Source organism: Xylocopa sonorina, chromosome 1, assembly GCF_050948175.1.
Source record: "Xylocopa sonorina isolate GNS202 chromosome 1, iyXylSono1_principal, whole genome shotgun sequence".
NCBI lineage: Eukaryota > Metazoa > Arthropoda > Insecta > Hymenoptera > Apidae > Xylocopa > Xylocopa sonorina.
Window position 1 is genome coordinate 14,506,434 of NC_135193.1, and position 13,944 is coordinate 14,520,377.

General features: G+C 36.9%; 3 protein-coding genes across 7 annotated transcripts in view; 1 reads left to right on the forward strand and 2 right to left on the reverse strand.

Moving 5' to 3' along the window:
- Nucleotides 1-3,751, forward strand: part of LOC143432387 (echinoderm microtubule-associated protein-like 2) — a 31,753-nt gene extending 28,002 nt beyond the window's left edge. For all 4 annotated transcript variants that reach the window (XM_076909078.1, XM_076909076.1, XM_076909080.1 and 1 more), the window contains 8 exons: nucleotides 81-318; nucleotides 432-589; nucleotides 654-911; nucleotides 1,145-1,282; nucleotides 1,517-1,633; nucleotides 2,648-2,735; nucleotides 2,825-3,051; nucleotides 3,165-3,751. In XM_076909078.1, the coding sequence (XP_076765193.1) occupies nucleotides 81-318; nucleotides 432-589; nucleotides 654-911; nucleotides 1,145-1,282; nucleotides 1,517-1,633; nucleotides 2,648-2,735; nucleotides 2,825-3,051; nucleotides 3,165-3,293 (1,353 nt within the window). In that variant the 3' untranslated portion in view covers nucleotides 3,294-3,751. The remainder of the gene's footprint in view (nucleotides 1-80; nucleotides 319-431; nucleotides 590-653; nucleotides 912-1,144; nucleotides 1,283-1,516; nucleotides 1,634-2,647; nucleotides 2,736-2,824; nucleotides 3,052-3,164) is intronic.
- A 3,920-nt stretch (nucleotides 3,752-7,671) lies between these two features.
- Nucleotides 7,672-9,468, reverse strand: LOC143425093 (uncharacterized). Its single transcript, XM_076897629.1, has 3 exons — nucleotides 9,287-9,468; nucleotides 8,502-9,158; nucleotides 7,672-8,174 (listed from the first exon to the last, which is right to left on the reverse strand). Exons 1-3 carry the CDS (start codon nucleotides 9,456-9,458, stop codon nucleotides 7,672-7,674), a joined length of 1,332 nt encoding a protein of 443 aa, XP_076753744.1. The 5' UTR covers nucleotides 9,459-9,468.
- Nucleotides 9,469-10,027: 559 nt separating this feature from the next.
- LOC143423825 (uncharacterized) lies at nucleotides 10,028-13,240 on the reverse strand. 2 transcript variants are annotated; one of them, XM_076895430.1, is made up of 7 exons: nucleotides 12,945-13,240; nucleotides 12,449-12,829; nucleotides 12,077-12,370; nucleotides 11,696-11,825; nucleotides 10,569-11,623; nucleotides 10,309-10,494; nucleotides 10,028-10,226 (listed from the first exon to the last, which is right to left on the reverse strand). In XM_076895430.1, exons 2-7 carry the CDS (start codon nucleotides 12,752-12,754, stop codon nucleotides 10,104-10,106), a joined length of 2,094 nt encoding a protein of 697 aa, XP_076751545.1. In that variant the 5' UTR covers nucleotides 12,755-12,829; nucleotides 12,945-13,240; the 3' UTR covers nucleotides 10,028-10,103. The 2 variants fall into 2 exon arrangements, with proteins under 2 accessions (XP_076751545.1, XP_076751535.1); XM_076895420.1 differs by having other exon boundaries at nucleotides 10,569-11,825.
- Between the last annotated feature and the right edge of the window lie 704 nt (nucleotides 13,241-13,944).

A 13,944-nucleotide genomic window follows, 5' to 3' on the forward strand; every position in this document is an offset into this window, starting at 1 on the left:
GATGCAGTCATTTTGTCGGGCGACACGAGTGTGCGAAACAGGAACAGGGCCATTTAACGAATGACGATTGTCAATTGCAGTGCTCCGTCGACACGGTGGTATGCGCAGAGTGGCATCCGCTGGAACGGAACCAGATCGTGTCCTGCGGGAAGGGACACGTGTCCTTTTGGTCCCTCGATAACGGCGGCACGCTCTACAAGCGTATGGGCATTTTCGAGAGCAGAGAAAAACCGCGATACGTCACGTGCGTCGCTTTCAATCAGAGCGGCGACGTACTCACCGGCGACAGTAATGGAAACATCATTGTCTGGAGCAGAGGTGAGAGAAATTTTCTCTTCCACTTCCGTTGAGACAAAAGGACCGTTGTTCAGTTGTATCGCAAATTTGTGGACACAAATTCCAATGGAACGGCTATTCTTTCTCTTTTGCAGGAACGAATACAATTTCGAAAATAGCGAGGAACATTCACGAGGGATCCATATTCTCGATTTGCGTTCTGAAGGATGGTTTCATTGTCACTGGTGGTGGCAAGGATGGCAAGATATTGTACTTCGATGAGTCGTTAAACTTAACCGGAGACGAAGCGCAGGTAAGAGCGTAAAAATTCTACTTTTAGTGTTACTTTGACTAGTAATAAATTTGATTCGTCCCAGATCGAAGACCACTTTGGAGGGATTCGAACGCTCGCGGAAGGAAGAGGCTCGCAGCTGTTGATTGGAACGACGAGGAATTGCATTCTAGTCGGGGACGTGGGAATGGGTTTCAGTCCGGCGATGTTGGGACACGCTGAAGAGGTTTGGGGCCTCGCTGCCCACCCAACTTTGCCACAATTCGCAACGGCTGGTCACGACAGGCTGTTGCAAATGTGGGACAGCCTTAGTCACACTGTTGTCTGGAGTAAAGACATCGGGGTTGGTTGGAATTTATTTTATATTTGGTAGAAATTTATTTTATATTTCCGTGCAGAACGTCGTAACATTTTGCTATCAGACCGTAAACGTATAAAAAGTTTCCCATTTTATACGAATTCTATATGCGTTCTCGAAGGTTCACGAATAAACCGTAATTCCATTCAACGTCGAGTTAATTGTGCCGTAATTATTGCGCACGTGAGATTGTAAATTCGCAATAATCATTTGTTTAGGAGCAAGCACAGAGCATTGGCTTCTCACCGGATGGTAACGTTATGGTGGTCGGGTGCGCTTCCGGAAAATGGCTGGCAATCGACAGCGAGACGCGGGAATTATACACTCATCATACCGATGGATCGGAACCGATTCAGGTAGAACCGTAATTTGGATAAAGATATTATTCTAGAGATCTAATTAACCGCATTTTCTCACGTAAAGATATAATAAGAACGAGTAGCTGAATAGAAAAAATAAAATCCGTTATTATCGCTACGAAATTCAACTAATAATAAGATTCCATTATTTTTATAAGCGCTTCAATTTTCCGTCACGATGATCCCCACACCGTTAATTAATATATAATTGACTGTCTAATTCACTTTCAGGTTGTTCGATTTTCACCAGATGGTACGCTATTAGCGTTGGGCTCCAGAGATAATTACATTTATATTTACCAAGTGAACGAAGACGCCACCAAGTACAGTCGAGTTGGCCGATGTATGGTAAGATCATATTCCATTTTGCAAATTGTTTAACCTTACTTTCACATTAACAACATATTTCAAGAATTACTAAGATCTCTCTCGTGTCAAGTCTTAATAAATGTAATAAAAAAAATGTATAATATTCTCAAATCCAAAACGCGCAGCGTTTCAGTTTGAAGATGTCAGAGTTTGAAGATGTATCTTTTGAACGTATTAAGACTTGATAAGGAAAATTTGAGAATAAAATTATTTTGGTATATATAATACACTACAAGAAATTGATTCGAACATGTTAAATGTCACGCAAATACCAAATATCGATATGAAATTATTTCAATTAATAGGATGCTGTACAAATTGCTTTCGTGTATTGTACAATTCGTTTCGATCATATCATTTGTATATATTCTTAAATGTTCACTGGTTCAATGTTCGCCTATGCAAGAAGAAAAATTACTCCCATTTACAAGGATGCAGTACAATACAAACGTTGATAATAACAAGATACCCATTGTAATTTACTTACAAGCAGAGTAACTTTCATAGGATCATAAATTTTACATACACTCTTTTCTTCGTTTCTAGCCTAAGAGGATTCGCAGACGTGGAGTAAGACATGTCATTAATTGCTGAAGAGTCAAATAGAGACATTGCATTGGAAATAATCATTTAACAAATTTTTATATGCAACAGTCATCCAAAAGATCGAGCCCTTCTTCTACCTTAACTTAGCTTCACGCAAACGATGTAATGTCTCTAAGAATTATGCAACGCTGCCATAGCTATTCATAGTCACACATGGACAGATGTTTCTGTTCTAAAGTCGCTTATCTGGAGCACGCACGGTAGTCATTGCTTGCACATAATATTAACATTCCTTTCATAACAACGCTGCAAACACGGGTCGATCCTAGCTGTCTAGAAGCTAGTCAGAGTCGAGCGCCGACATAATTTAATTGCTCGCGACTTATGTCATAGGTAGAAGCAAAAACGTTATCCTTCATCGATCTAAACGATCAAAATTCATTTCAGGGACATTCCAGTTTTATAACACATGTGGACTGGTCAATGGACGGTCAAATTCTACGCAGCAACAGCGGAGACTACGAACTGTTATATTGTACGTGTATCGAAACCTGCGATTCTGTTCTTTTCTATAAAAGAAGATATTCGATTATTCAAATAATTACAATGTCTGATACTTTAAAGGGAATCCTGGAGTTTGTCGTCAAATACCACAGCCATCGATGATGAGAGACATGGGCTGGGCAAGTCACACTTGCGTGATCTCCTTCGAAACGATTGGAATATGGCCAGAAGGTGCTGATGGTACAGACGTGAACAATTGTACCCGCAGCAGTGACTCGAAGTTACTAGCGACAGGGGATGATTTTGGAAAAGTCAAGTTATTCTCCTACCCTGCTTGTCAGCCGAAGGTAATAACCATAATTAAAATTCTAATCTAAAAAAGTATTACTCGTAACGAAACTTTGTTATAAAAAAAAAAAACAATAGACAGCTGCAAAAATCGAATTCCTTTCCGTTCCAGTCGTTGTGTCACACGTACGGTGGCCATTCGAGTCACGTCACGAACGTATCGTTCCTCCAAGACGACACGCGATTAATTTCCACGGGCGGAAGTGACACGAGCGTTCTCCAATGGATCGTGAATTATTAATTCCGCGACGATCGATATCATTCGCGGGGAATCGCTCTTTCTGGGCGTCGAGTGGTTGGAAAACGGATGGAAGGAAATGGGAAAGAAGAGGGTGCGCGCTTGAAGCGAGACAAACCACACGTGGCGCTAGTTGTTCGATGGGAAACCAATGCGGAAGAAACGAAGAAACGTAGGGAGAAGAGGATGTACAGCGATTGATGAATGGTTTCTTCGATGTAATTCGCTCGTGATTGGTCCTGTTGAACGAAATTGTCGTAATAAGTTTCACGATGAAGTTTGAAACGAGGAAATATTGTTTTGTTAGTACGCAAATTGGTTGAAATTGGTTGTAACGGGTGAAGAGGAGACTATACGTTAGTTGTGTCAAGATTTTCATTGTCTTTCTTTCCAAAGTGCTCTTTGCGAATAATTGGCTTGATGAAACGAATAAAATAAGAATCGAGTTTGTGGTATAATAATCGTGGAACTAATTTCCAGGATAATTAAGAACACTTTTCGAAGCAACGGCAAAGTTTCACAACGGAAGCTCTGCTGAATTTAGTTTTTAATCAATTTCCACCAACGTATGATCAGAGAAGAAGATACGAGGCTGCTATTTCGACAGCAACCCAGATTGATTGCTTGTTTAAAAAAAGAACACTCAGTTGAAACAGAACGAGAAAGAACACTGAGTATAATTAAGGAAACGCGAGCTAGTTCTACCGTTTAAGTGTCCTTTTCGATCGAATAATTGAAAGTCGTAACATTGATTAGTTACCCACGATCAATCGCAACGCGTTCTGTTCGATGAGCGTGATCAGCGCCATGAAGAATCGCGCGATGCTCTCGCAAAGGAGCAACAGGATACGTAAAAACTTCATTGAAATCCTGTCGTACAATTCGACAAACAATATAGACTATACCTCACCGGTTAGTAATAGCGTAACGAAGTGTCTTTTTGCATATTCCACGTATTCGCAACTATTTTTCGAACTGCAGAGCGGTGACTTTATAGATTTCTCTAAGTGTTCTTCGTCTAGTAGTTTCACCGACGAAACGCACCGTGCTTTTTTCCACGTAAACACACACGCAAGCTGCACAGCTCTAGGTAGACATGTTCATGTAAACCAGCACCAAGGAAATTAAATATCGCGGAAGGCTAAGCACGCACAGTCTGCAGTGTATCCTTAGCCTGAATACTCGGTTACGTCATTCCAATTGTCTGTATCAATAAAACGATGGGAAAGTATCGTTATTTTTACGTTCATAAATATCTTCCGTTCTGTTTCTCGATCACATTTCATACGGTCCTCGAGAGTGAGCTTCGTTTTTACGAACAGTTCGTGACCGACTTCAACCCCTTGCCTTACGATTACAGTATTTTTAGTGTACGATTACTTTCCAGACACGATAAAGACACTGTACTTGTAATAAAGCTTAATTTTTATTTTTACTGTAATTTCAGTTCGTAAGATTGAAGATATTACCAAATGCGAATTACGTCTATAATATTTCCCAAATTCGACTTCGAGTTTGATCGCTGAAGCAGTGAACGATACTAATGCTAGCACGCATAGATATTGTTGAAGTGGTAAGGTAAGGGGTTAATCACAAATTTATTCCGTGTCGCTATAAATCAGAGTTGGGCAGTGGTCTTAGAAGTTCTTAAATCGCTCCATTTTTATGCTACCACATTGAGAGTGCATGGAAGAAACGATACACGAATTCAATTATTGAAATTATTGTAGCATGTTAATTACAGTTTGATTTTGCGTTTGTCTCTGCCGTTGTATAACAAAATTACTATTCATTTCTTTTCTTAACACGATCTTTCTCTGACAATTATTCCGTTTTAAGAAGGGATGCTACATTTTTCATTTGAACACCTTGCTTGTTCTGAAGTAAATCGAAGGGAGTGCCCAACTCTGACGTATATGTTCATATGTATCGATGTACACATATTACTTCACTCGTCGAACGATAGTATAGGTGAAAGTACTATTCGGCTACCGGAAGTCCAAAGAATCTTATTTCGAGAATGTCGTGGCCTCGTATTCGCTCGACGAGAAGTGTCTCGTCGGTATGAGAAGAAACTCGTCTTAAAAGTTACAATATTTCTCAGCACCTAATCGCGAATAAAGTTTTCGATGATGTTAATCTAGGGTGAGTTGGACAATGACGAGGAAGGGAAAACCTCCGTACTGTAAAATGCCGTCCAGTAGGAAGTACGTAGCGTAATACGAAAATCGACGAGCATGATTATAAAATCACGATGATCGATACCAGTATGTAAAATCATATAACACGAATTGATTCCTCCAATTTGTTATGTGTGTCTCCAAGTACTTAGTACATATATCTACTTTTAAACTATTACTTAACTCCATCCATTCTCTTTTTTTGTGATAAAATCTTTATATGATTTTCTTTACACGGAGCAAGTATGCATGATGAGAATGTAAAAAATTTAATTTACTCTGAAAAAGAATAATACCTCCTCTCCTACCTTCAAACTTAGGTTTATGGACATTAAAAGACAGTATAGAGCACGACATTAAAAAGCCTTTGATTTTCTGTATAATATTAGTTATTGATTACTGATTTTTTAAAACGGAATATAAATTATAATTATTTTTGGTGGCATTCTTGTTTATTTATCATCAACTGAAGTTATAATGAAAATTTTTACCTCTTTCCGTAATGTTTGCATGAGAGCTTTAGTTTTGGTCTTTGATATTAACAGAATTGGAGTTGAGAAGAAGAGAGATTGAGAAAGAGGTGGGATGTAGAAATCGTATTGGAGGAATTCGATTAAAATTATGTCTAAGAATGTATTCGCGACTGATTCATACACTGGCCACTATAAGAAGTCAAGTGTAGTTTAAGAAAAGCAGGATACTGTTTAGCTACAAATTAGCGAGTTGTATACCTATTGGGGTGTGTAAATATGGTAAGATTGCTGTATCGGACTAACTTACCCCTTGGCATTTCGTACACGATATTATACTTATAGCCGGATAAGTGATCCTGAGATAAGCCTATCTCTAGTGACTTAAACGATATTTAACACCCTTTCTTGTAACGCAGAAAATTTGTACTTTTCTTCATTGTCAGAGTGCATTAAGGCGAGACTAAATAATCTCACAATGCCTTAATTAAATTAAAATGCCATCACTTATCCGGGGGATGCTGTATTTCCTCTCTCTTTTGGTACGAACAGTTTTACCAAAGTCCAACAAAAAGCAAGGATGATCGATCTATTTTCACTCACTGTCATCATGTAAGATATATACATATATCTATATATTTTATTTATATCACACCGATGGACGTCTATACGTATATGTATCTTCAACGTTTAATAAATCGTCTTTATGGACAATCGTGTCCATCGAATAAATTAATAATCCTTCGTTTTAGGCAAACTTGTCTTCGCATGAAAAATACGGAAGTGATTAAGGGTGCGTGGGAATGTAAGCGTACCCCATGGCGCGTAATATCTTTTCTATTTCGATCGTCTCGCGATCAAAAAGCTGCTTCAAACGAGTTCTTCTCGCGCTGATTAACGTACGACCTTCGTGAACAGTTTTGGATCTTCTCACTCCTTGCTCCAATTGCTGCTGTTTGTCACTCCCCTTTTCCCTATAAAACTTCGAATCAATGAAAATCATGGAATTTTCACTGGAGAAAAATGATCTCACTAATATTTAGAACATAAAGAGATACAGCACATAGATACGCGTATCAGTCTCGTGTTAGGAAGAAAATTAACTATTAAATAAAACGGTAGCAGACATTTAACCTCAGTTTGAGAGAAAGTTAAATAAATACTTGAAATATTTAAGGAAGATTACTTCTCAGCTAAGCCAGCGTGTTCAGAGAACATTTCTTTTGCTTTTCATGGAATTTTCTTTTGCTTCTCCAAAGCTTTTAGTAAACGACACTGATTTCATTAGAAGCTTGAATTCACCGTCGTGAATTAAAACATCGATACGTCAGTTATTAACATGAATTATGTCAATAACGATGAACGCTCATTAAATCCAATTCAATTAACTCCGAATCATCTAAAGCAACCGCTATCGTACTAAATCTGCTAGAGCCACCCTTGTATCAAGGATACACCGTGCGGATAGATAACTTCTACAATATGCCAAAAATTACTTCACCAGTATCCGGTAGACAGGTACATTGAAGAGGACATTAGGGAACGGATAATCTCTTTAAAGGGGAAATATAGGATAACTAACAAAACATGATATGTATTTTAAATATATTTTTCGATTATTTTTGGAAAGATATACAAATTATTACAACCTATTTCGATAAGTTCGAGATATGGTTTTAAAAAATAGATTTCTAATCATAAAATTTGTTGTAATCGTCACAGATGGTGTATTTATTGTACACTTTTCTTTTTCATTGGAGTTTTCTTCCCAACAGATGGCTTATTAGCAAGTGTTTCTTGCTCTTGGCAAATTTGTGAATGAAGTTCTTCTAGCTTCTCAAATCGTCGAACGCAATCCTTCACATCTGCGCACGCCATATCCCATAGTTCTTGCAAGTCTTCACATTTAACAAACATCCCTCCCGACTGACAATTGGCAATAAATCCACGAAATCTTTCCAACTTGTGATTTATCACGAAATTTGTCTGGCAGATAGTTTCGTTTATTTCGTATCGCTCATCTCGCGTAATACCAGATTTCCCCTTAATCTCTTTCCATTTTTGGCTCATTTCATTTAATTTGGCTACTTCATTATTTAACATAAGTTGATAATAATCCGCGGTATATTCCCCTTCTTTAACTAAAGTGTAACTTGTATTTAGTTCGATGGTGTCATCGATAGTAGACGACGCGTTTTTGATAGATAGACGATTACTTTTTCCACGACTAGAATCTACGAAAAATGAAAGTGGAACAGGTTTACATATACGGAAAATCTGTCTGTGACATACAGTGTGGTATCGAAATAGATGCTCTTAGAAATATTGTTAAAACGAAATTAGTATTTTTTTTTCACATCTGAAATCTTTATTTTGTACGTAGAAGAATGACTACACAATGGGTTTAGACTCCGCGAGAGAAACCATAAGGAACTATAGGCTCCGCGTCGAAAAAATAGAAATACTTGAAGAAATACACCATCTTTCCATATTTAAAATTTTAAATTCGGAGTATAAATTACTTTATGTTATAATTTATTAATTTAATTATTTGTACTTACCTCTACTGCGGACTGCTTTTGTTGTATTCTCCTTTATGTTCTCATTTTTGATATCCTTATTGCGATAGTCAGATGCTTTATCTCCGTTAAATGATAATTTTGATTTCACTGTATTCAAGGTACTTTTTCTCGTTTCCATGATACTTTTTCTTGTTTCCATAATACTTTTTCTTGTCTTCTTAATGGAACTATTTTTGCCAACTGCTGATATATTAAGCATCGCAGGTGACATACTTTCAATAACTACTCTACCAAATAAAGGTATGGAAGGCAAACCAGCTGGGGGTTTGAATGTATAACCCTCGGGAGCAAAGGATTTCTTATGGTTTCCCTCATTCTTTTGCTCTTTATTTATATCTGTATTCTTGGATGTTAGATTTTTCACTGTATTCTTTACATTGTTTTTCTGAACTGCTGCTTTATTCATTAATCTCTTCTCTGTTGCACGTGTGATTCTTTTCGGGACACTTGGACATACATTCTTTGGTACAACAGGTCTCTCTTGACTAATCGGAGAGTATAATTTATGATGAATAATTCCTACTACAAATGGTTGCTTCTTCTTGTACTTCTCCTGTTTCCTACGCTTATCACGTTCAGCTTTCCACTTCTGAAGCCTTGTGAGCCGATTTTCTTTAACAGGAGCCAGCCGCGTCCCTGAAGTTGAATTTTTAATAATAAGAAGCTGTTATTAGTGCTATCAACTCATCTAAACTACATTTTCATTCTGCTTTTTTCGATTACACTACAGAATTGGCTAAATGCGATCAATGTTTTATACGAACCTTCACTCTGAGCATTAGTAATAATCGGTGATACGTTCCTTCTTTGATTAATAATGTCATCTCTATCGTTTTTACTCCTCTCCCTTTGTTTATTTGCGCGGATGCGTCGACCCGCTGTTATATTACTAAAACCCGCGGTTTTACATTTATATTTTTCTTGAAAATATGACATTTTACTCCATTAAACACAACACGTAACTGAACCACGCTTCTAGACAACCGCTTGGCGGTACGGTTAAACGGAAAACAAATTTAAATCTGATAAACTAGATGCATGCGCGTGACAGTGCCACCAATGGTGAAGGAAGAAATAGAACCAGGACACTGCGCAGGCGCCGCGAGGCAGTAATTCGAAGTGCTTAATATGCAACGGTGAAAAGTTTCGGTCGGGAAACAATAACGTTAAAAATTCCATATAAATGTTATATTTATCGCGCGTTAAGTTAACGGTTATAATTACGTGCACAGGACTAACGATAAATGACATTTTTACGCGTAAACGTTTAACCAAATATCACGTAGAAAGGATTTGAATTCCTGCGCAACTGTTTATCGAGAGTTCACGTAGACAACATTTCGATTCCCGTTTCAATGATGTTTGTGAGTATCATTACAGTATACGTTTTATATTATATCACAGCTATAATGTTGCTTTTTTTCTTTAACTGTGTTATTTATTTTATTCAATCTTATTTACAATGCTTATTACATTAAAATTTATATGTATCATTGTCCTGTTGGTAATATTTCTATAGATTTATTTCTGTTACATATATAATACATATGTATATTTAACAAAATTTTCTGAAATTTTGCATCAGTCTAACTCTAAACAACGGCTAATGTGACTTTCTAAAGTCACGATATTTGTAAATATGCTTTCACATTTTGGGCATGAATACGTTGATACGTATGGGGCTTCTAATCCACCTCTATTACCCTAAAAACGAAATGTAAATAATTATTATTATTATAATTTAGTCACTTTCTCATAAATTCATGGAATTGATATGAAAACTTACTGAATGGTTTGGTGTACGTATACGACTAATTTCTTGTTGCAATCGCTCATTATACTCTATCTGCCTCTGCAGATCTACATTTAATGAACTTTTCTCATTTAATAGCGTTTCTTTCATCCTCCTCTCATGATTAAAGTCTTCTTCGTAGACCTTTAACTGTGTTTGCAATAAGTTGACATTTTCCTTCTGTGGGACAATGTTAACAAATTATTGTGAGGAATATCTATTTAATTCAAATGTCTTCAATGATTCGTACATACGTGCTGGGTTAATTCTTTCTCTAGCTGCTTTATGGTTGCCTCTTTCATTTCTATGCTTCCATGCAATATACCGAGCTCATTAACCATTGTGTCATATCTCTCCTCGAATGTTTTCTTTTCTGATTCCAATGTTTTTTTGTAATAAACTTCGTACAATTGGCTCATTTGATCCAGGGACGTTTGTTCCTCCCTTAAACTTATCCTTTCCTGTTCTAAAAGGTCTTTAGCATCCTTCAGATTTTTGTACTCCCTCTCGAGATTCTTTTCTCGACTGTCGAGTATCTTTCTTTCCTCTTCAATACTCTCTCTCATCTTCATAAGTGCCATTCGTTCCTTTTCTAATAATCGTTCGTTATCAGAATTTTGTTTTTCTAATTCAACCATTTTTTGCACGGTTCCTGAAGTGGTCTCGCCGGTGTTTTCATTCAACAGCGTTTCCAATTCAGCATCGGTGATCACATTTTGTTTCGACACGATATCTTTGCCATCCGCACCTTTATTCAATAACGTTTCCAATTCAGTAAGAACCACCTTGCTGAATATTTCCGCAATCTTCTGCACAGCTTTGGAAGTCATGGCTTGTTTCGGTACTGTATCTCTGTCGTCGATATTTTCGCTCAACATCAAGTCCAGTTTACGAAGAACCAACTGATTAAATTTGTCTAATTTCATTATCTTCTGTATGACCTCGTACGTTGCGGTTTGTTTCAGTATTGTATCTCTGTCGTCGGTAGTTTCATTCAACGTTAACGCGAATTTAGAAAGAATCGACTTGCTAAACTTGTCCAATTCCATAATCTTCTCCATAGTTTCGGCAGTCGTGGTTTGTATTGTTGCCATATCTTCGTTAATACTCCCATTCGACATTATTTTTAATTCGTTATCGGTAGTCGCGGTTTGTTTTGGTTCTATATCTTGGTTGCCAATACTCTCGTTCAATGTCGTTTTCACTTCATTATTAGTAGTTGCGGTTTGTTTCGGTTCTATATCTCCGTCACCCATACTTTTATCCAATACTGTTCCATTAAAAGTCGTGGTTTGTTTCGAGACTGTATCTTCGTAGATACTTTCGTTTAATGCCATTTTCAATTCAGCATCCGCAGTCGTAGTTTGTTTCGATTCTGTACCTTTGTCGTCGGTACTCTCGTTCAACATAGTCTCCAATTCAGATAGAGCTGACTTCGTAAGTTCGTTTGCGGGTATCGACCCTTTTTCTTCTTCTTTTGTGACATCTTGTGCATCGTTTGTATCAAGAAGCTATCGCGTCAAATAGCAATATTAACGAATAAGAGAGCAAAATAAAATATTTTATATATCGTAGTCAAACGTTAATTTTTCGATAGCGCTCGTATTAGAAGATATGTAAGTAGTAATAGATATAAGAAATGCAAGTTAATTGAAAATATAGCATAAAGAACGACGAGCTATAATTTGTATAGAACTTGTATGCACAGAAAGCCTCTGTGATGATTAGAGTTACTATGTTTCAGAATAAAAAATATGCTTACCTCGTACCCCATTTCTGCATGACTAGTTAAGTCAGAACTAAGTCTCACTTTCAGTTCTGTATTCTCCTTCTTAAGGTAGTTTATTAACTCTCTGGTCTCGGAAAACTTTTTCTTGTGATTTTGATGTACCTTCATGATCTCCTCTTGCCAATTAGCTATGGTATTAAAGTGTTGTTTCATAGCAATATTGTTCTGCTTCAGAGTTTCCTTCAATTTAACATTTTCTTGTAGCAATTCGCTTAGCTTTTGATGCAATTCTGCTGTATCCCATGACGCTATCATGGAATTGTAGTCCTACATACACAAAATCAGATTTAAGTAAAAATTGTACTATTCGAAGCATTGAAATCTCATTGATCGATAGATACATACGATAGACATGCACTTTTGTTGGATATCAACGTATGATGCAATTGACGATTGTTGGATAGAATCCAACGAGTCTTTGCCTAATACCACAAACGACAAAGTATCATCTGAATCATCGGTGCAAAAGTTTGTCAGCGTGCACAAAGGTGCATCCTCGTCCAATTTGAATTCGGCTTTACCATTGTTTATGGTAAAGCCAAGACTCTGCAAATGGCTCTCTGGTTCTATACATAATTTTGAACTGACATTCAATGATTTAGCCCAGTCTTGGTTGCACAACAAAGATTTCTTTCCCTCGTTAGAATCCATGGTTGAAGACTCATTTGTCTCAGTATTACTTTCGTAATCGCACAGTATTTAATGATGTTGCAAAACAAATATCAGCTATAAATTTAAAGAAAAGTTTCATACTTTTATAATTAACATTTGTGATTAATATTAACGTATATCATATCATACTCTTCGCTCCTATTAATTTCACGATGGAATTTGAACTTACCGAAAGAAGTTTAAACATGACGTTTTACGGGAAGGATAGTTGATCATCGGTCAGATTACATTCACTTTCAATGTGTTGACAAAATTGAATGGACGATGATGGCGTTATAATGCGATCATTACTAATTATAGAATAAGGTAATCCTGACTGCCAAAAAATAGTCGTAACATTTTTTCGTTACACTTTCTTGTTTTTGGTTATTGTTTTTGTTAATTGACTTTTCGTTCGTGATTGCGTTCAGAATGATTGCATACCAATCATGAAAACCCTAGAACAACTGCATCATTCCATGTGCAGACAAAATGTCGGATCTTTTCTTGCCAACTGTGTAAAGATTTTACTATCTAGGGTTTACTTATTCTCTAGAGTCGCACTTTTTGTAACTAGGGTGGGTTTAAATACGAGTATTTGGAATTAAAAGGAAAACAGAAGCGTGCAACGAATAGAATTATGCTATGAGGGAATACGGTTGTATGGAAATGCAAAACCATTTCATTTCATCATTAAAACCCCTATAAATGAGTCATCAACGAAGTACACCAAGTTGATTATCATCTTGTGATTCACGTCATCTAATCAATGTTAATAATTCTTAATGAAAAGGCACGGTTAGTGTTGCGGTGCATAAAATTAGCGCTCGATTAGTCACTTAGGACTATACGTTTCAAATCTTGAACAACGTAAATCTAGCCAAAGAAATAGATTGGTTCGTACACGTTCGATTAGTTCGAAAAATTGTTCTTCCATTTTCATAGTCACGCTTTGCTATAACGCTACTTGAACTTAGATTCGTCCAATAAAAACTGGAGGTACAAACGATCGGAATAAACTTATCTGTGCTACGGAAACGAAAACGCGAGATCTTCAGACGGATATATAAATTGAAATCGTTCGTGACCCGAAATTTGTCAAAGCCTCCATTACGTCCGAAAACTCTAAAGTCTATTATATCGATTAATCTGGCGTAATTTAAGGTTTTAATTTACCCCGTTACAAATAA